At 32.6% G+C, this 21144-nt stretch overlaps 1 protein-coding gene across 1 annotated transcript in view; it reads left to right on the forward strand.

Moving 5' to 3' along the window:
* Positions 1 to 21144, forward strand: part of CWC22 (CWC22 spliceosome associated protein homolog) — a 121952-nt gene that overhangs the window by 23634 nt on the left and 77174 nt on the right. Inside the window, exons 6-15 of the mRNA XM_029933293.1 lie at positions 3215 to 3343; positions 4799 to 4967; positions 5396 to 5449; positions 7261 to 7396; positions 7496 to 7702; positions 7797 to 7859; positions 11959 to 12063; positions 13249 to 13330; positions 17248 to 17308; positions 21026 to 21103. Of these exons, the coding sequence (XP_029789153.1) occupies positions 3215 to 3343; positions 4799 to 4967; positions 5396 to 5449; positions 7261 to 7396; positions 7496 to 7702; positions 7797 to 7859; positions 11959 to 12063; positions 13249 to 13330; positions 17248 to 17308; positions 21026 to 21103 (1084 nt within the window). The remainder of the gene's footprint in view (positions 1 to 3214; positions 3344 to 4798; positions 4968 to 5395; positions 5450 to 7260; positions 7397 to 7495; positions 7703 to 7796; positions 7860 to 11958; positions 12064 to 13248; positions 13331 to 17247; positions 17309 to 21025; positions 21104 to 21144) is intronic.

Genomic DNA, 21144 nt, shown 5'->3' on the forward strand with positions numbered 1-21144 from the left:
GTAAGTCAACTATTTATAGATAATCAAGAGCATTGTTGATACTTTAGAGCTAAAATGAATCTTTCCAGTTAATACTAATCCAAGAGTGGCACACTTTTTCTGTAAAAGACCAGACATTAAATATTTTAGGTTTTGTGCATTGTTTTGTCTATTGCACCTGCTCAACTCTGCAGTTGTAGTGAATACAGCCATAGATAATATGTAAACAAGTGAGTGTGGCTTTGTTCTACTTAAGCTTTATTTATAAAAATGGACTATAGGATGCACTTGAATCATGGATGTAGTTTGCCAACTCCCATACCTATCTATAAAATGAAGTTGACAGTTTACTTTTCTTAGATCATACCATCTTAGACTATAATTATTTGCTAAGGCATACAGTTGAAATTCATATATGAACATACACCCTCAAAATACATTTCTTCACTTCCCTTTTCAAAATAATTGGGACAGGAAGAACTAGGTATGAAAGTACAACTAAGTTTTTAAGATGTTACTCTTTAACAGAATGAGATAATATAATCCAAGATTGAAATGGTCACTCATTTGCCAATTAGGTAATAAAAAGATTGGGCTGGAAGGTACCCTTTAAGGAAAACAGATTTCCAGGTGAGCCGGTACTGTTCCCACATCTTTGTTAGGCATTTTAATGGCAACTTGAAAGTACTTGAGACCCTTATATAAATGAAATCTAAATTTACTTCATAAGTTGGCTTGAAGTAGAAATGCCATTTATATCAAGTATAAATATTTGCAATAAAATTTTTGAAATTTATGAGCTAAAAAGGGAAATTAGATGACATTAAATTTAAACCTAATTAGTAAGTTTCCCTGTATGTGTCGTATTCCAGTACTTGGTGGTGGTGCCTGCAGTGTTATGTCGAGAAGGGATTTGGGGATGGCTTCTGCAGTTAGTAGGAGCTTCGTGAGCATGTTGAGCATTCTGCTCTCCTTTCTCGGAGGCAGGAGTGGCAGTATTAAGTGAGAAAGAGGCATGGTCTCCAGTTCAGTCCAAAGCAATCCTAATTGTAAAAGACCAGAAATACTGTTACAATTACTTCATAAATAAAGCGGGTAGAGAAGAGTCCACAGTATATGTAGTTTTACACAGATTCCTGGAATATAATTTTATGTGTAGTTTTAAGTCTGTTCATAGGCTGTAAAGGGGACAAGGAGAAGCGGAAGTCTCTAAGAGAAGCTTACAGACTTTGCTTTTAGTAGATACTAAGTCAGGTGAATTGTAGGGTTCTTAATTACGAAGTACAGTTGTACTTGATTAGTTTTTCCCCAAACTTTAATAGAGAGGTTGTGATTGTGTATCAGCAATCTTATTAATTAGGCTAGTTTTTAAGCCATTGGTCTTTCTCAAATAGTAGCGTCTAAAGCGTATGGGTTGGGGGCCACTAGGAGTGTTCCACTCACCTCAGATGCAGGCATTTAGGGGATACATGATCTATAGGGAATTTAAAAACAATATAATTAACTGCAAGTGAGTCTGCTTTTTGTCCTCAGTATCTTCTGAGGACAATGTCAGTGATGAAATACTCTTCTCCTCCGGGGCAGACTCCTCTCGCCACCTCTGCCTTGGTCAACTGCTCCAGAACAGGGACTCGTAACCTACAGACCTTCAAGAGGTCAAAGGGTAGAATTCAGACATTCTGTGGATGTGAATGGAAATAAAAAATTCCATCTTTAGTTTTACTAATCTCTTACTAAAATTTGGCATTTCTTTCTATTAGGAATATAGGCAACAGACCGTAGTATTAACAGACTATTTGTTCCAAACATCTCAAAATATTATTTATGGCCATGCTACTTAGAAATTAAGTGATTAGGCCCACCACCACTTCATATTATTTAATGTGTTAAGAAGCACATAGAGTGAATCCTGAGTGGCTCAGTAGTTAAGCTTCCGACTTCAGCTCAGGTCATGGTCTTGGGGTTCGTGAGTGTGATCCCTGTATTGGAGCTCTGTGCTAACAGCTCGGAGCCTGGAGCCTGCTTTGGATTCTGTCTCCCTCTCTCTCTGCCCCTCCCCTACTCGCACTTCGTCTCTCTCTCTCCCAAAAATTAATAAACAAAAACCAAAAACACATCAAACTTTTTCATGCTTTGAAAACTATTTAAATGTGATTGCTATCCTTTATAATCCTATATATTTATATATATTATTACCAGAAGTCCATCAGCTTCACAAGACTGCCAGAGAAATATAAAGAGAAAAAAAAGATAAAACTTTCTGTAGTTGAAATCATATTCCACACGGAAATAAATGCAAAAACCATAGATTTTAGAGCTTTAAAGGACAACCTAAATAAACCCAGTTATGCTAAATTATTTGCCTGAGATCTAAGTTTAAAAACAGCCAATATAGCTGTGGGATTATTGCCTTAATGTAGAGTGGTTCTTTAAAATACAACAGTCTTTCAGCCCTATAATTTCATGTGACCTTCCCTTTTCCTGTAAATTTTACCATTTCCTTATAGTTGAAAATATTTAATTTTGTATTCTTTTTCATACTTTTATGAGAAAGGTCATAATAAAAATCTTTTTATGGCTTATATTTGGATATTTCATGTTATAATTTAAATTTTTTAAAAAGTGCTATCATGTTAAAAAATTTTTTTTAATGTTTTATTTATTTTTGATACAGAGAGAGACAGAGCATGAGAGGGGGAGGGGCAGAGAGAGAAGGAGACACAGAACTGGAAGCAGGCTCCAGGCTCTGAGCTAGCTGTCAGCACAGAGCCTGATGTGGGGCTCGAACCCACGAATGTGAGATCTGACCTGAGCCGAAGTCGGAGGCTTAACCGACTGAGCCACCCAGGCGCCCCCATGTTAAAATATTTTCAAAGTTAATTTTAAGTGAATGAATATTAAGTAAATATTCATTGAATCTAATAAATGAATGTTATGATTTGTAATATACATGGATATAAGAATAAAACATTATCCTTACATAATTTTATTATATGATTAAAGAGAAGTGATCTATAGATGAGCATCATATGTACAGAACGTCAAATATGGTTTAGGATATAATCTATATATTTGTATTCATTTAGTCATACATTTACTGCACTTTGAGGTCATTTTATGAATATAATGTTAAAAACAAAGGAACACTAAATATTTCCTAAGTTCTTATTATAACCTCTTGTTATTAGAATCATTGTCTAAGTTTTCATCTTTATTAAAATCATGTCTTTTTTAGCTTAGCATACCAGAGGATGAGCTGGGAGGCTCTAAAGAAATCAATCAATGGTCTTATCAACAAAGTCAACATTTCTAATATAGGTATTATTATTCAAGAACTTCTTCAAGAAAATATAGTTAGAGGAAGGTAAGCATCAGCTATTTTATTTATAGTATTTTATAGCAATTTTTCAAAGAAACAATATCTACATGGACAATAGTCATTGATTCACTATGCTGCTTTAATAGTAGTTGAGAATAATTATTTAAAATGCAGTTCTTATAAAAATGTAAGCTATTAACAAATAACTTGTACTTCGTTGTTGAAATTTTGTGGCATTTCTGCCTTTTGAGAAGGTTTGATGTCTCATACTGATTTTGGGGCAGATACTTGTTTACTGAACACTTCTAATAATTTAAACACATGAAGAATGATGAATATTTTATTTACTTGTATATAGTGTTCATTTCTAATGAAAGCAAAGTGAGAATGGGAGAGAAATAAGAAAGATCAGTGATAAATTTTAGAAAAGCAAAAGGGAATGACAGTCATTTTCTTTGTGGTTTTAAATGGTCATGATTTTAAAAGGGTCAGGAAATAGAAATATTTCATATGCTATTTTTTATTTTAAAATCTTAGGGATGTTTTCCCCCATCATTTCATATGACCTTGATTTATCATCTCAAAAACGTTGGGGCGGGGGGTCATATAAAGTAAGATGTAGCATGTTGTGGGGATATAAAAAGTTGACCAAGAGGCAGCCACTGTCTTCAAAGGTAGGTAGGGTTCTCCCGTTTTAGTCAGAAAGCAGCGGAAGCTTTATGGGTTGCTTAAGATCTCACAGTTTATAAGCTGGGTGTTCTTTTCTACTCTGGTGATTCCGTTGTCAAAATTAAACCTGATAACTATTAAGATATTGTTTTCCTGCCTTTTGGCAATCCAATAATTATTTGTCATTACCTTGCTAAAAATAACTCTTCAGTTAGCTCACTTTGCATCTCTCCCCTTATGAAATGCATATACAACCGTGCTCACTTCAAAATGAGTTAGAATTGGAACTTTATTTTCCTCTTATTATTTTAGCATCATTCTTACAATGTTTTAACTGTGTCTCTCTCATAGCAGTGTTCCAAGTCTTCATTTTGCTAACATAGGCTTAAAGATGGAAACCATCCAAATTTGTCTTTAATCACAGAATTAATTTTATAAGAATGATTGGCTCACAGTGGAGTTTAGTTTTTGATGCAGGTCTTTTTTTCCTTCACTTTTTTGAAAATAAAACACATTAGTATAAAATGCTTTAAAAACTCAAATTCATGATTAGATCTAAGAAACAGAAGCAAGGAAAAAAGGAATTATATTTATTTAGAGAAAAAAATTTTTGAATAAAACTATAGATAAAGCTGTTTAAAAAAGCACAGATTTGAAGTTTTGTGTTTCAAAAGTTTGTATTTATCAGTAAGACTAGATAGTGAGGAAGATTGAGTTCTGATTTAGCTTTTGTGTTTATTTACAGATGAGTCATATTACTGGATTTTAAATGTTTTTTCTTCTAATTAATTTGGTGATTATTGACTCTTGTTTTTTTCTTTTTCAAAACAGAGGACTGTTGTCCAGATCTGTTTTGCAAGCACAGAGTGCTTCTCCAATCTTCACCCATGTTTATGCAGCATTAGTGGCGATTATCAACTCAAAATTTCCACAAATTGGAGAATTAATCCTCAAGAGGTTAATTCTTAATTTTCGAAAAGGCTATCGAAGAAATGATAAGGTATATATGATATGCTTGTAAATTGAGTGCCGTATAGGGATAGACTAATAATCTAGAATCAACAATGGTAAAGCAGTGTTGATTGCTATATAGGAATTACTTGTATTACTTTTAAAACATTTTTTGTTATATTAAATATCCCTGGCTACTAATAATGAGCCACAGACATGATGGCTCTAACTGTAGAATTATAATTATTTAATTAATTATAATTATGATTATAAAATAATTAATTATAATTAGAATTATTAGCCAGAAGTGGCACTATTTCATATGTAGTAGTTATTATGTTACTTTCTATACTATAAAAATTATCCTTGCGTGCTACATATTTTAAGTAGAGAGTATAAGTGAGCTGGAGACTCAGTAGTTAACTGAAAATTAGTTTTAGTTTACAGATTAACTTTGTCTGTACGTTCACCTTTCAGCAACTTTGTCTGACTGCTTCAAAATTTGTGGCACATCTTATTAACCAAAACGTGGTAAGTAATTTTTAAAACTCGGTGCCATTCAATGGCATTGGACCACATGCTTGATGCCACTTCATTGACACATCTCTATTTTCATTTTTGCATTGTAGTCTTTCAGAAAAGTATCTTGGATGATAGTTTAGTTTTAAAACTATAATTAATGTGTGTAATATTCTGAAATCTAAAGAACACAAAACAAGTATTTTATCACATTGATAATACTGTACATGGTTATTCAGCAATAAATTATTCCTTTGAGGAATAGAATTTAATCACATTTATAAGACAATAAACTTGATATTTCTTCTACTTTTTTCTCCTGTACCTGTTGTTCATGACAACCTAATACTGATATTCTGTAAGAAATTCTTTTCCCTGCAACTACATAGTATATTAGTATATAAAGTCATATAGTTTTAGAATCATTTATAAAATATAAATTGAGTAATTTTAATCTATTTTAAATGTAAATAATTTTATTATTCAGGTTTTACGATTATTTGATCTATTTGAGAGGGTTTTTTTAAATTTCGTTTGTGTTTAAACTTGGAAGAAATAAAATTGCTGTTATTCACACTCAAAGGTTTCTTTCATATATAGATCATCATGTTTAGTTATACATAAGATGAAGAATTTTGAAGTCACACTTAATCTTATATAGCTACCATTAATATTTTAATTCTTTCCTACATGAAATTCTTTCTAGTGTTCACTCTTAGAAACCTATTAGATTTTAACCTAATGAGTTAAATTACTATGATGATAACTTGCTTCTTAAGACCACAAACACTTAATTTCACATGTCTGTAACAGTACAGATAGTAAGTTTTAGTTTTTGAATATATATTACACTCAGATTGAAGATATTTTTGGCATTGCTACAAAACAGTTAAAATGTTAAATATTTTAGATCCTTTGAATTATGGTACAGGGCAATATTTTCTAATCACTGATATAAGTCTGTTAGACCTCCCCACCACCCCCCAAAATGAAAGCAGTTTGTGTTTTTGATGTTGTGCTCAATGGAAAGATAATTTTCCCAAGTTAAGACTTGGACTGTTTCCGTCCCCATCTCAAAGAACTATCTGACCTTAGAAACGCGTGTAGATGGCGTCTTGAAAATGCCTCCCAGTACATCTTCCCTTCACAGCAAAGCTTCTCAGTAGAATTTTATTCCTACCCTTCCTGGCATTGTTTAGAAGTACTAATTTTCGAACATGACCAGTGTAAATAACTTGATTTAGTTAAAAAAAAAAATAGAGGGAAGTATTTCAAAAGTGTCCTTGAGTACCAGAAACAGGCAAGATATTTTCTGAAGAAATGATTCATGTAATTTAACAGAGTGGCTGATAGAATGACCTGGGAAATGGATGTAAAGTTTTGTACTTATGAACAAGGGTATCAGAGAAAGTACAGTATTACTGTTCTTCACGTAGTGATTATCAAAAATTAGTACATAATTTTTAACTTACATTTGGAAGTTAATTACAGCATTTCCTGTAGGCATTATATTGTTCAATATATGTAACGTGTAAGAAGAATTATTTCTTCTGGAGATAAATCAAGTAGTTGTATTCAGTATAATAAATTTAGATTTTTGGAACAGTCATCTGGAAATTTTTGACAGGTGCCTTAATGAAAGTAAAAAAAAAATGTATCCCATATTTAGAGTATTACTATATGCATTATAAAACTTTGCTCATCAAATGTACAATATTATTGCTGCAAAAACCAGATTTGCTAATTTTTTAAATTACTACCTATAGTAGGTTAATATATGTAAAAGTATTTTCTCTGTTCCATATGTCTTTATTCTCTTTAAGGCACATGAAGTTTTGTGCCTAGAGATGCTCACTTTGCTCCTGGAAAGACCAACCGATGATAGTGTTGAAGTAGCTATTGGTTTTCTCAAGGAATGTGGCCTCAAATTAACACAAGTGTCACCAAGAGGAATCAATGGTAAGTGTATGCCCTCAGTTTGATATTGAGCTTATATATACATATTGAGCTTATATATATATTTTGCTTATTTTCTTGTTTTTTTTATTTTAATTTTAGCTATATTTGAGCGCCTTCGAAATATTCTCCATGAGTCTGAAATTGACAAAAGAGTTCAGTATATGATTGAAGTGATGTTTGCTGTACGAAAGGATGGATTTAAGGACCACCCTGTTATCTTAGAAGGACTTGACTTAGTAGAAGAAGATGATCAGTTCACTCATATGCTTCCTCTGGAGGATGACTACAATCCAGAAGATGTTCTTAGTGAGTCAGGGGCGAGGGGAGAGCTGGGAAGTGGGACACCAACAAATGTAAGGACAAAAAAATAAACACTATTTTTTTCATTTCTTGTTTTAAGATGTTTTCAAGATGGATCCTAATTTCATGGAGAATGAAGAGAAGTACAAAGCTATTAAGAAAGGTAGGTAGAATTTTATAATCTATTTTGGATAAGTAGAAGCATTTCATGTAGTTCTAGAATACTAATAGAAAAGTTTATAGATCACTGACCTAATGAAATCTCTGCTCTTATGAAGCCATTCTCTTCACTTTTTTCCCCATGCCTTATTTTTTTTGTCTAGTGCTTGTTGGTGTTATTACTTCATTCTAAATTATTTACCGTATTGTCCCTCTCTTCTTTCCCTCTGTTTAAATTATACAGCCCTTAAGTCTCATTCCTCTTAAGAAATGTCCATATATTACTAATGGCCTTTATTTTAACTTTACTGCCACTTAAGAATTACAGGTGGCTTTTATTTTAACTTCACTGCTGCTTAAGAATTAGTACTTAAACTTACCCCCAATTTAATATTCAACCGAATGTTATTCTTTTATTATAAATTACTGTACTTTATTAATTCTTAAGAGCAGATTGATATCCTGATAAAATCAATCAATTCCAGGTAGGGTATCAATGCTCATTAAATTGATACATTGATTATGATTATCATTTATACATTGTCAATATATTGTAAACACTAACTCACTAACGTTGGACAGACTTTGGTTTGTATTTTGTCTGTGCCTTTACAAGCTAAGTGACCTAGAACAAATTACAAGACTTGTTTGATGTAAATGTTGCTTGTTCAAGGGTAAATATAGAACCAGTATTTAGGCAATGACTTTTTTCACATTTGTATCATTTTTCTTCTAAAGCAAATATTCAGGGCTACGTATATAATTATATTATAATTACAATTTTATGAGTTACTTTTCCCTCGCGCTGTGATTTCACGTGAGAAGTACTTACTGTTCCGAAAGCTCTCAGGAAGAAAGCAGGAGGTCTAGAGCTCTGTCAGCAGCCTGCATTTCGTATCTTCGTCAGTCTTGGAGTAGAATGAAATAGCAAGTAAAGTGTAAGCAGCTTCACGTTTCTATACTTTATTCTAAAAATCTGGTTCAATAGATTTCTCTTCTTAGGTACCAGTTTCCTTAGGGGCATTTCACTACAACGGCCAGATTCCTTTTGCTATTATAATTTAGTTTCTAAACATGGAGAATTCCTTCGACCCATTTTGCCTTCTTTTCTCATGAACTTCTTTTTCTTCAGTATCCCTCAAAGATGCTAAATGGTTCTTTGTCATACCTGTTGTTGTTTTTTTTTTCTTAAACTCAGGAACTCTCCATCCATTTCTTTAGGATATCGGCAGTTGGGCAGTGCCAGGAAAATGGTATTTTTTATAATTGTAGCACTTCTTAAACTCTTTGAACTCAAGATTCCCATTCTACTCTGGATGACTATGAGACAAAGAAATTTAAGGAAAATGGCATGTTTCATATATTTTGTACAGTTTAATATCTGACTTAATAGGAAATAGATTTTCATATTGTTGATAGTCAGTCTATTGCAATAGGTTGTTTGACTGATATATGTCAAGAAAATTTAGCCTCACAGATAATATGTAGCTGGAAGAGAAGTATTTTAATAGCCTTTTCAGATAATGTGTATATTCTTCCTTAATAGTATGCCCATATTTAAAAGCCAATAGCTTTTTTTATGTTTATTTTCAGAAAGAGAGAGCATGTGTGTAAGATGGGGAGGAATAGAGAGAGGGAGAAATAGAAGGAGAGAGAATTCCAAGCAGGCTCTGTGCTGTGGGCACAGAACCCAACGTGGGGGTCAGTCTCATGAACCATGAGATCATACCCTGAGCCAAAATCAAGAATCGGACACCTAATTGACTGAGTTACCCAGGTGCCCCAAAAAGCTAATGGTTTCTTAAAGATTAATTGCAATATGGAACCTGAAACAGTATTCATGAATTTTCATACTCTGTTACATTAAAATGCCCTGGCATATCACTTTGAATGGATCTTTTACCCATGCATGATTTTGTAACGTGCTCCACTGATCATCTGGGAAATAACAATTCACTCAGTTATGCATATCTTCCAAGTGTCAGCATGTTAACATTATCAAAATTAAGTGAACACATTAACATAATATTAAGAAACCACATTTATTAATATTACCACCTATTTTATCAAGGAGTCTAAGTACTGGGAAGCTGTCAGGCTCACAGAAATGGATACGAATTTTCTAAAACTCTTAATTTTCTCATAAGAATTCTGATTTTTATCATGGGGGTAAATATTTTTATTTTTCTTGAAGTGACAGTCTCACTTTGTTTATATTTGAGAAAATGTCTGCCAAAATACCTAACAACTAAAGTTTGTTAGCCATTCTTTCAAATAAAAATGAAAAACATAGCTAATTCACCTGGTAGGTCAAACAGTCACACAGGTGTTTTTCTTTAAGATAATCATCATCATTGTGCATCTATCTTTTACAGAACGGCTGTACATGAGCTTCATTCATGTTTTGTTGTTCATGCTTATATATGCTTACCCAGGGCTGAGATTTAAAGAAATTACATGCCCTTCCTCTTTAAGGGCATTCTTAAGTCAGACCGGCTTTTTCAAACCTCCTATAAGAGCATGGCAGTAAAGAGTATAGTGACTGGTGCAGTTTGGTGCCTTGATTTGTGCTCAGGTTACATAGGTTTCAACTCCGATTGCCTTTGGACCTCTGTAGATGTGGGCACAGTGAAAAGGCAGATAATGTCTTTGTATTGTTATGAAAATAGTTTTGACCTCACAGATAACCTGACAGGTTTCACTGACCCCACCAGGGTCCCAAAGAGCACACTTTGAAAATACTGCTTCATTCAGTTAATGAAATCCAATTGTCATTGCCTAAGCAATTTCAGTAAGTAGATTCTAAAGTGGAGAGATGAGGAGAGGATGATGTAAACGACTAGACAATTCGTTCGACCTTCATTCTTTCAAAAAATGTTCTCCTAGAACTGGCATAAAAAAATGGCCACAGCAGGAAGTAGGCACAGCTTTAGTAATTAGCACCTTAGAGTGACCCAGGTGTGCTTGTGTTTTAGGTCTTACAGCATTTGGGAAAGCAGCGGGAGTGCCTCTCTTCCTACTATTGAATACTAAATAGTTTCCTCTGTTAAAAGTCTGTCTAAGCCACATTATATAATAGGAAACTAGACACTTTAGATTATTTCTTGAAGTCACACTTTGTTAGAAGTGTTCTTGAGATTTGTATGTCAGCTAAGGATTGAATGACAACTCTTCATCTTAATAAAATGATTTGCTTTTTATGATATGAAGTTTTCTGCTAACATTAAGTATTATATGTAGCTCCTGCTCTATAGTGCTCAGTTAAATGTAAGAAATTAGAATTTTCCTAAAACTAAGCTTACCCCAAAACTTTATATTAAAAACTCTGATTATAATAGAAATGCAAAAGTGAAGTATTAGCCGGGTTTGTAAAATCTTTTATCTGATTAATAGAGTATACCACTGGACAAAATATAATTTTAGTTTTTGTCATCTGTTAATATGGTGACTGGACTTACATAGTCTGTAATGTACATCACTGTTTTCATCCACTTCCAAAGGTGAGTTGTATTTTAAGAAGCGATTTTCCAGTGAAGTCCTCATCTTACCAATATTTTTTAAAGGCTTTTAAACTTCTATTTCTGTTTATATATGGAATGTCTTTAGATTAATTGTAATGTTCTATTTAAGTATACATAAGAATAAAAATCTCATCACTATTTAAAGTAAACACTATATTATGCAATTGTTTTTTCTTTATTCTTTATCTTTCAGAAAACATTCTTAGCCTAAATTCTTGTTTTGTATATCTAGCCTTAGCTTTTTATAATAGACGGTCTCCTTTCTGATGCTGAACTAATAGTATTTTTATAACTAGTTTCCATTCATAATTTACTTTTCCAGTGGTCATGCTCTTTTGGAAAGACTTCATCTACTTTTTCTTTGTTCTTCTCATCCCTCCCTTATGCTATAAGCATTTTCTACCTGCAGAAGAATGGTACATATGGTTCTGTGACCACCTAGGCAATAACCTGAGGCCTGTGTGATCATCTTTGTTAGGGTAACACCACTACGGGTTTCGGCTAAGTGAGAATTATCTTCTCAGAGTGAGTTTCATGTGTATCACTCGCTCACTGATATTTTCCTATACCTTGTTCTGGTAGAAATTCTTGATGAGGGAGATAGTGACTCAAATACAGACCAAGATGCTGGAAGTAGTGAAGAGGAAGAGGAAGACGAGGAGGAAGAGGGAGAAGAAGATGAAGAAGGTAAAAGTGTAGCTCATTCAAATAATACTGTAAAATACTCTGAAATTAAATTAATTCTATTTTAATCCTCTGAAATAGTGGTTTCCAATCTGTGGAGGCCTGGGGGCTGGCATCGAGTGGCTGAAGGCTAGGGCTGCTGTGAAACATACTACAAGTCACAAGACTGCCAATCAGGACAGATTACTATCTAGCCAGTGATGTCAGTATTGCTAAGGTTGAAAAACCCTACTCTACAATTATTAAACAAGGAAATCATTTCTTAATATCAGCATAATTTTAATTTGATATTTTGTGCATGTGACTATAAACTGAAAAAGATGCATTCAAGTTGAGTGCATGTGTTTTCTACAACGCTGGCATGAATGTGACAGATGAAAGTGATAAGGTATTTTCTATTCATTTTGGCAAAATAGAGTGGGGAGGCCAAAAACTGTGTTGCACAGAGCAGGCATGATCTTCTTCAGCTTTGATTGCCTTATTTCACAGAAAAATAAGCTTTACTTTGGTTAAGTCTCAGTTAAAGCATCAGAACACACATACACTGGTTGTTATTTACTTATATTACGTACTTAAAAATATTAAAAGTATATCTTGCCCTTCTGAGACACAATGCATTTTAGTTCTAGCTTGAAGTGTAATTAGTCTTCTACAACATATTTTATAAAAATAAATTCAGTTTTTTCAGTGTCTTTATTATTTAAAACATTTCCTGTCTATGTACTACATTTTATTTTATGTGAAAGTACTGTTGAAGTAAAAACCAGTAAATATTTCTAAGAAGTTTTCATGAAATAGGTAAGAGAAAATTTTGATAAATACACACATTTATATTGGACCCATCCAGTCTGTCATGATAATGCAGTGTTCTCCGAAACTGAATTTCTACCCATAAGTTACGATTCATTCAAATTCCCGTGTTTAAAACTCTAGAAATAATATTTTAGCAAACAGCATGCTTGCTGCCTTTTATAGTGTCTAAATGAGCAAGTGACACAGAAACAAAAATATTTCTGCTTGATTCTGGACTTCTTTGATCTGACACAGTTATTAAATTACTATAAGATATGTTATTATTAATCTCCTAGATTCTAAGTATTTATGAAAAATCATTGTAGAGATACATGTACATTTCTTCCCCATTTATTTTTGTAGTTTTGTAATTTAGTTATGTTTAATTTCTTTTAGGACAAAAAGTGACTATTCATGACAAAACAGAAATTAATCTAGTCTCATTTCGTCGTACAATTTATCTTGCTATTCAGTCAAGGTAAGATACTATAGCTCTGTTGATCTTTGCTTTTGATGGGAGACAGAAAAGAAGATGGAATTCTTAGAATTTGATAACGGAAAACTAGGTACCAGTTCAGGGATTCCAAACTACCTACCCAACTTTATAGATCCCTGCTGTTGGTTTTTTGCTTCAAAGAGAAAATTATCTTTACATATTTGGAAGGTCTATTAGTGTCACATAATTTAAACAGGGCTCTTTTAACTATCATTCCTTATAGTTAAATATCACTAATAGCCTGAAAACAACTCTATATTATGGAGCTGGCACAGTATATAATTGTGTAGTAGAAATTTAGAATTTTTTAAATTTGGTTTCTAATTCTGATTCTAAGTGAGAAGTACTGGTATGGTAACTTTTGGATACTGATTTGCCCTGCAGATGGAAATGAATATAAATGGAAATAGGAATTAGGAGGTTTTGAGGACCCTTTGAAGTAACGTTAAGTAAGAACTACCGTGATGTCATGCGAATATCCTATTCCCTCTGAAGACTTTGAGTTTGGTTTTGAAGAGAAATTAATGAAATATGAAATGCTTAGTACATCTGTTGTTTTTTTATGCGAATCAACCTATTGATTTAATGGGCACAGTGTTTACATTTTACACTGGAGGATGAATGTTTTCTCAGTTTTGTTTTCTTACTAGGTTTTGTATATTTCCATTTCATATGATGTAATAGCAAAAATGATTCATACGTAGGAGTCATCCTGTTTTTATTCTGTCTGAAAACTTTTCGGCTTAGATTCAGCTTCAGAAAGAGAAATGTTAAAAAGCAAAACATTGGCTAGAAATATTTTTGGTTTATCCTTACCTATGTCTTTGCCTTTCTCATGAAAGAAAAAACTATTAAATATTTTTTCATACAAACTAAAAATGGAAAATGAGAAATTTTTGTTGTAGATAAAAATTCTTAGAGTTTGACCTTTCATTTATTCTTTTTTAGAAATTCAACAGCAATAAGTTGTAAACAGTAGATTCACTGCTTTAATATTGCTGGTAACTTTAATTTTGAATCATTGTTTAAAGGAAACTGTTTATTTAGCTTTACCAAACCTTGATAATCCTTTAACCACATGAAAGATTTGAACAAGTAAGCATTAGACAGGTCATAGTCACGATTACAGACTGGTAAGAACTCTAGTAACAGCAGTACTTTTATATATTGGTATTTTTTAAGAGGTCTGAGCCCCCAAATCCCTAGAAAAATAATTTATAACAAAGTTTCCTGTACTTAATTAAAGGCTCATACAAATTTTAGGAAGGAACCACAAAGACTTCAGTAGAAAGGTATTTAAAGGACATGGTTGAGGGATTCGTGTAATGGGATCCTGAAATATAAAAATATCATATAAATGACACTCTAGAACAATAAATGCTATTACTGGTTATTAAAACAGCTGAAATGATTTACTTTATTTTTTTCCCCAAAGCAACAGTACTTAGTACTAATGATTTTAGTATGATACATGTAAACATCAGTGGGAATTTAAATTGAAAGCCTTTTGATAACAGGATTCAAGGCCTTAGTGTCCATGTCATTTGACCACTTTTTTTATTATATTTCTTAAAGAAATATCTGTTGACAGAATTACAGAGAGAATTGTTGAGCATGGAAAAAAAAAAAGAGACCATCTTGTCCAATACAGATAACAAAAAGTCCAATTTATGTCACCATTGAAAATCAGGCTAGTGGGGAATTGTTATTGATTTTGTCAAATGGCCTGACTTAATGTCCAGTGGGGAAAAAACTGTACAGTACTGTACCAGTAGTATTTTCTTAGCTGTTTCAATAGGTAGGCAGATTCTAGAAGAAATATATAACATATGAACAGTGGTTGTCTTGAGAGGAAATCTATTAGAGACTTTTTGTGTCTACTTTTTCTAGTTTTTTGTAGTCTTACATTTATAGTAAACCAGTCTCTACGAAATATAATATAAATCAAGAATGGAATGTAACTCAGCAAAGCAGATGGCATTGAGGGCATCATACAGCTTGGTTTTGGAAATCTTGTAAACAAAACTGAGATCTGACAACTGAATTGTGTGGTGATTTTATTATCTTTATTCCTTTCCCTTTAGACTTGTTGACTGATCTCACCAGTACCCTTGTCTTCTTACTATCCTGGCTCCTACATGACCCTCTCTCATTTACATAAAATATAAAACAACACTGTTTTGTTATTGAAAAGTAGACATTCCTGTTTATTCTTGCTTTTAAATGATGTTCCGCTCTGATTTTACATTTTTGAAGCTGTAGCATTAGAAGGAGGTGGGACTATCATTTTCCCATCAAAGTTTCTTAAATTGGAAACATCAACAAAACCATTTGTAAACACAGCTTGGAAATTAGCATCATGTAAAATCTTTTTTCTTTACCCTTCCCTCAGTATTTATTTGTGTTAAACCTGAAATTCATTTGAGTTAGCAACCTAAGATAACTGAAACATCAAATTTAGTTCATTTAAATATCTACATTTAGTGCAACTGCAAAACAATTTTGTTATAGGGAGTTACCAAATACTTTTAAAATAAGACAAGGAGAAAAATAGACTGTCATACAGTTAGCTTTCTCCCTGGTACTTACTAGATAAAAGGAAAGTTGTAAAATATTTTCCTTAATTACTTGACTCATTTTTCAGAAATTGCAGAGGTTTATTCCTGCATACTAATTTTACGTTTTAAAAAAATTAAAACTAGAAAAGAAAATGCTGTGTTTTTCAAAATACTTTTTGGTAATATTGCTGTATTCTTGAAGTTTATCAACTATAGTTTAATCTTAGTGCTAGGTATTTTAATATTACCCATTGCAAAATCTCTTTGATACATTTACTTTATCCTTGTAGTTTTTTTTTTCTTAATTTCATTACATTGTACCATCCTGAGTTACTACTCTGTTGTGCTTATGAAACTCAATAAGTATCAGAAGCTGAGGAATGCAAAGGAACTATAAAACTAAATTCATAATCATTCTATTTCAGCAGCTGATTATTTTATAGTGATGTTATCAAAAGAATAAAGGTTGATGGGGCATCTGAGTGGCTCGGTCGATTAAGTATCTGACTTCAGCTCAGGTCATGATCTCACAGCTCATGAGTTCAAACCCTTCATCGGGCTCTGTGCTAACAGCTCAAAGCCTGGACCCTGCTTCGGGTTCTGTGTCTCCCTCTCTCTGTGCCCTTCCCCTACTCGTGCTCTGTCTCTCTCAAAAATGAGCAACCATTTTTTAAAAATTGAAATTAAAAATAAAAAAATTATAAAAGTTGAACATTCTACAAAAAGTACAAATTTATTAGCATTATTTCTGACTTGATTTCACATTGAATTTGATAATTCTCTTAAGCAAATTAGAATTCTTTTTAATGCAACTTATATGGCATAAAAGCAGTTTTTTTTCTTGTAAGTGATTTTGGTTATTTACTGTTTTTATAGTTAGTTTTTGAAAAGGTAGAAGCACTGCATTTGAGTATGAATCAAGATAACTTTTAACTGTGGGAAGTAAGCACTAGATGTTATGATGGGCTCTGGAGCATTCTTTCTTCCTGATAGAGGTCAGAGATAAGTGAAAATATTTAGCAGTGAGATAAAAGTTGTCCACTTTCTATCTATATATTTGCCTATTCGGAACACTTTATATAAATGGAATCATACTGTCTGTGGTCTGACTTGTCCCACGTAGCGTAATTCAGAGTCACCCATGTCGTTTGTGTCTCAGTACTTCATTTTTTGTAGAATTAAGAGCTACGTCTTTGGTTTATACACAAAAGAGTACTGTGAAGTTACTGCGAAAAAGTTATTTAAGACTATTTTTAAAGTAAGATCCTTGTTTATAAAAGAGTGCTATAGTTTAATGATGCTGCAAGTTTTTAACCTATCTTGACCATTTTATCTCTATAGCTTAGATTTTGAAGAATGTGCTCACAAATTGCTGAAAATGGAGTTTCCTGAAAGCCAAACAGTAAGTTAATGCTTTTTTTCTTCTATTAGTAATAGAAGTAGAATATAGAAATAATGTAGTTTATAAAAATGTTTAAAACAGTTCATAGGTTTTGTGAATTGAAACAATAACTCAGATTGGGTATTCTTTTTTTTTTAATGTAGATACTCTCAAATTTTAAAGTAACTTAAAACTGAGTCCTGGTGTGCTTCATGAGTGCTACTCATTGCAGTGAATTAAGTGGGCTGCTTAAAAGGGATGTGGGAAAAAGGAAGAAGTCTCTGAACCACTACACTTTACATGAGTTTCTGAGTGGTTGCCTATAAATCAAATAGGCGGCCTAAATACAGTAAGAAATGTGTTCCTTAATGAATTGCCTAGCCCATCTACTTAATGTGCTCAAGCATTCTTTCGTGACAGAAATTATAAATGTCACCGTACATGTTGTTACATTACGTTAATTGTATATAGAAGAATCTGTGTCATTTTTTTTTAATTCATTAGTTCAGCAAACTGTGTTTACCATATACTACAAGTCAGACACTCTACAAGGTGTCAGGGATTCAATGATCCATAAAGCATGTATTAGTCCCCTCTTAGTCCATGGGACTCACAGTCTTATATCTTAGTATACTTCACTGTTCAAAGTATCATGGAACCCTAATTTACCCAAAGGTAGTAAAAACTGGATTGAATAGTTTATCTTGGGTGTTTTTTCTAGTTGCATTCTTCTATGTGTTGCTCCCTGCCCATCTACATTTAAATCCTTGGAACCTGAGTCAAGGCTTTTGGGGTTTTATTTTTCACACCTTTCTTTGCATGTGGTAGACCCAGTAGAGATGCCAGAGCGAATATATCAACTGTAGGCTGTTTGGTTTCTAGTTCTAAAGATCTTGACTCTTTGAGCTATTACTGTTAAGTGTGAATGCTTTGTCTTAAGTCTTTAAATATGATCCGTTACAGGGATTGGCAAACTGTGGCCCAGGCACACTGCCCATTTTTGTAAATAGAATTTTAGTGGAATACAACTATGCCCATCAGTTGGTGGATTGTGTATAGTTGTTTTCACCCTATAGCAACAGAATTCACTAGTTGTAACAGAGACCATATGGCCTCTACAGCCTAAAATATTTACTATCTGGCCTAGGATAGAAAAAGTTTAACAACCTTTGTTCTAGATTATAGATTTCTTCTGAAAAGCCATGGTATATAATTTTGAGACAAAATTATGCAAATTTTAAAAAGTTTTTTTCTCCTCTTAAAGTTTATTTATTGGTATATTAATAACCGTGTACCAATTTGTACCCTGGGTATACCTGATGTGTCACCATTGAAAGGAAATAAATTAGGGAATTAACCTTTAAAATTTTAATTGAAACTGAAATTACTATATGATCTTGTCACATTATTTGAGGAGTATAATTAGGTTCTTATACATTTTATTAATATTAAATCAGGATAGTTGTTATAGAACTAAACTCAACATATTTTAATAGCATTTGGAAGAGTGTCTCAGTGTATCTATTTTCATGCACTCAAAAGACTTCCCTAAAATTGCTATAATATTTAATTAAAATGTTAAAATATTTAATTATTCTAAGCCACAGGGAATAACTCTCATAATTGCATTTAGTCTGGGGAAGAAAGTAATTTGTTTTGCAAGTAGCACTGGCTGTATTAGCAACGCTATCCGTGTCTTACAATGTTGTATTGTTCAAAACCTGATTAACTCTTATGTTATTGTAAAATACAATGTTGGGAGTAAGAGTTGAAAATGCACTTTAATATCAAATTAACATAATATGGCAGAACCCAGAAAAGCCACATTTTAACCTTTTACTACTATGTTAAAATTTTGGCAAAGTGCATCTTTTCAGAACTTACACACTGAGAAGCATTTTATTTAATTGAGATAAGTTGTGAGTAATCATAAAAAATAGTAAGTTAGCAATGTAATGACATCTAAAAATACCCTCATATTGTGAGTTAAGGCCTTTTAGTAGATTGTTTTATAAGTAGATCGTCAACTTCTGGAGCAGTGTGATCTAATAGAACTTTCCGTAGTGATGAAAATATTTATATCTGCACAGTCTAGTACAGTAGCCACTAGTCACATACGGATTTTGACTACTGAAAATGTGGCTAATGTGACGAAAGAATGAAAATTTTAATTTTATATAATGTTAAGTACTTAAACTAATTAGCTACATATAGCTAGGGGCTGTCGTGCTAGGCATCACAGTTCCAGAGTATCTGTTCTGTGCTGCTTTGGGGCCCTTTTCCTCCCTCTTGCTTATAGATAGATATACGGCAAATATATATAGACCTAAGTTTTGAAAACATTAACAATATTTACTTAGGTTGCGTCTTATGTTGTAAATATGACAAAATGTCATAATTGCTAATTGAAAATAAAAAGGTAAAATTAAAAAGAAATTAAAATGAACTGAAGGGATATATATTATATTTTATAGGTTGGCTTTCCATTTTTTTCCAGAAAGTTACAGTTACTATATTTGGAAAAAAATAACTTTTAACTCTTTGATAAATGTTTTGTAGAAAAAGATAATCACTGCTACAGCAGTCGTCAGAGAATGAATATATGCCTATTTTCATTTTGTCTCCATTGATGTGTCCATGTTGTCTGAGTTTCTTCATAAGTGAAATTGATATAATTAATACATGTTTCATTTGGATATTTTAAAATTATAAATAACTTGTGATGATGGTATTTCCTGGTCCTGGATTTATGGATTGAATTACTCTTGCATTTATTAGTTCAAGAGAATTTTTTTCAAAAAAAAATTTTTTAATGTTTATTCCTTCTTTGAGACACAGAGAGGGTGAGAGAACTAATGGGGGAGAAGCAGAGAGAGAGGGAGACAGACACAGAATCTGAAGCAGGCTCCAGGCTCTGAGCTGTCAGTATAGAGCCCAGCGTGGGCCCCAAACCCACAAAACTGAGCCGAAGTTGGATACTTAAACCGACTGAGCCACCCCAGCTCCCCTAGTTCAACAGAATTTTTATACAGGAATTTTCAAGGCACGTAAATAGCTGATTAGACAATATATGAGTCCAGCAATCATGGAATGATTTGACCTATTTGGATAGACTTATCAATAGATTTATGTGCATAACTTTTATTTTGAGGCTAGAAAATCCAACCACAGAGGTGTGTTTTTCTTTATTCTCTTAAATACATTTTTTCTTTATTAACCAGAATGTTATTTAAGTTAATGTTGTAGCTATGCTTACTTATGCCTATGTAAAGACTCATGTGCTACCTTTTTTATACTAATTAAATATATTCTTTAAGAATTAAGTTTAAAGGTCTATAAATAAACTTGTATGTGGTATATTGACCTGTATTTTGAAAAATTTTTGTGGAATCTTTTTAGAATACAGTCTATTCAATATTTTCTTGGTGTATCTGTTTCATATAGTAGATTTTCTTGAAGTGGTTCATACTTAATTTGAATTGAGAATTTTATAATCAATCTAATTAGCATAGATGACCTTGGAAACTGTCAGCCAGGCTGAAGGCTTTGAAAAACTATAGGCTTAACATAGATTGTATTTTTTATTTTGTCTTAAAAACTTAAGCTCACAAAGCTTAGGATGTCTTATGTGTTTAAAACCTTGTTTAAAAATTCAGATTGTCTCTATCATATTGATAAAATGTCATGTAGCCTGGGCTCATTGTGTTTTGAATCATTAATGTAATTTTTTCCAAATAGAAAGAACTCTGCAACATGATACTTGATTGCTGTGCCCAACAAAGGACATATGAGAAATTTTTTGGCTTATTAGCTGGGGTGAGTTTCAACCTCATGTTTCTTACTGGAATTTAATAGAA

The sequence above is a fragment of the Suricata suricatta genome, chromosome 3 (assembly GCF_006229205.1).
Source record: "Suricata suricatta isolate VVHF042 chromosome 3, meerkat_22Aug2017_6uvM2_HiC, whole genome shotgun sequence".
Lineage (NCBI taxonomy): Eukaryota > Metazoa > Chordata > Mammalia > Carnivora > Herpestidae > Suricata > Suricata suricatta.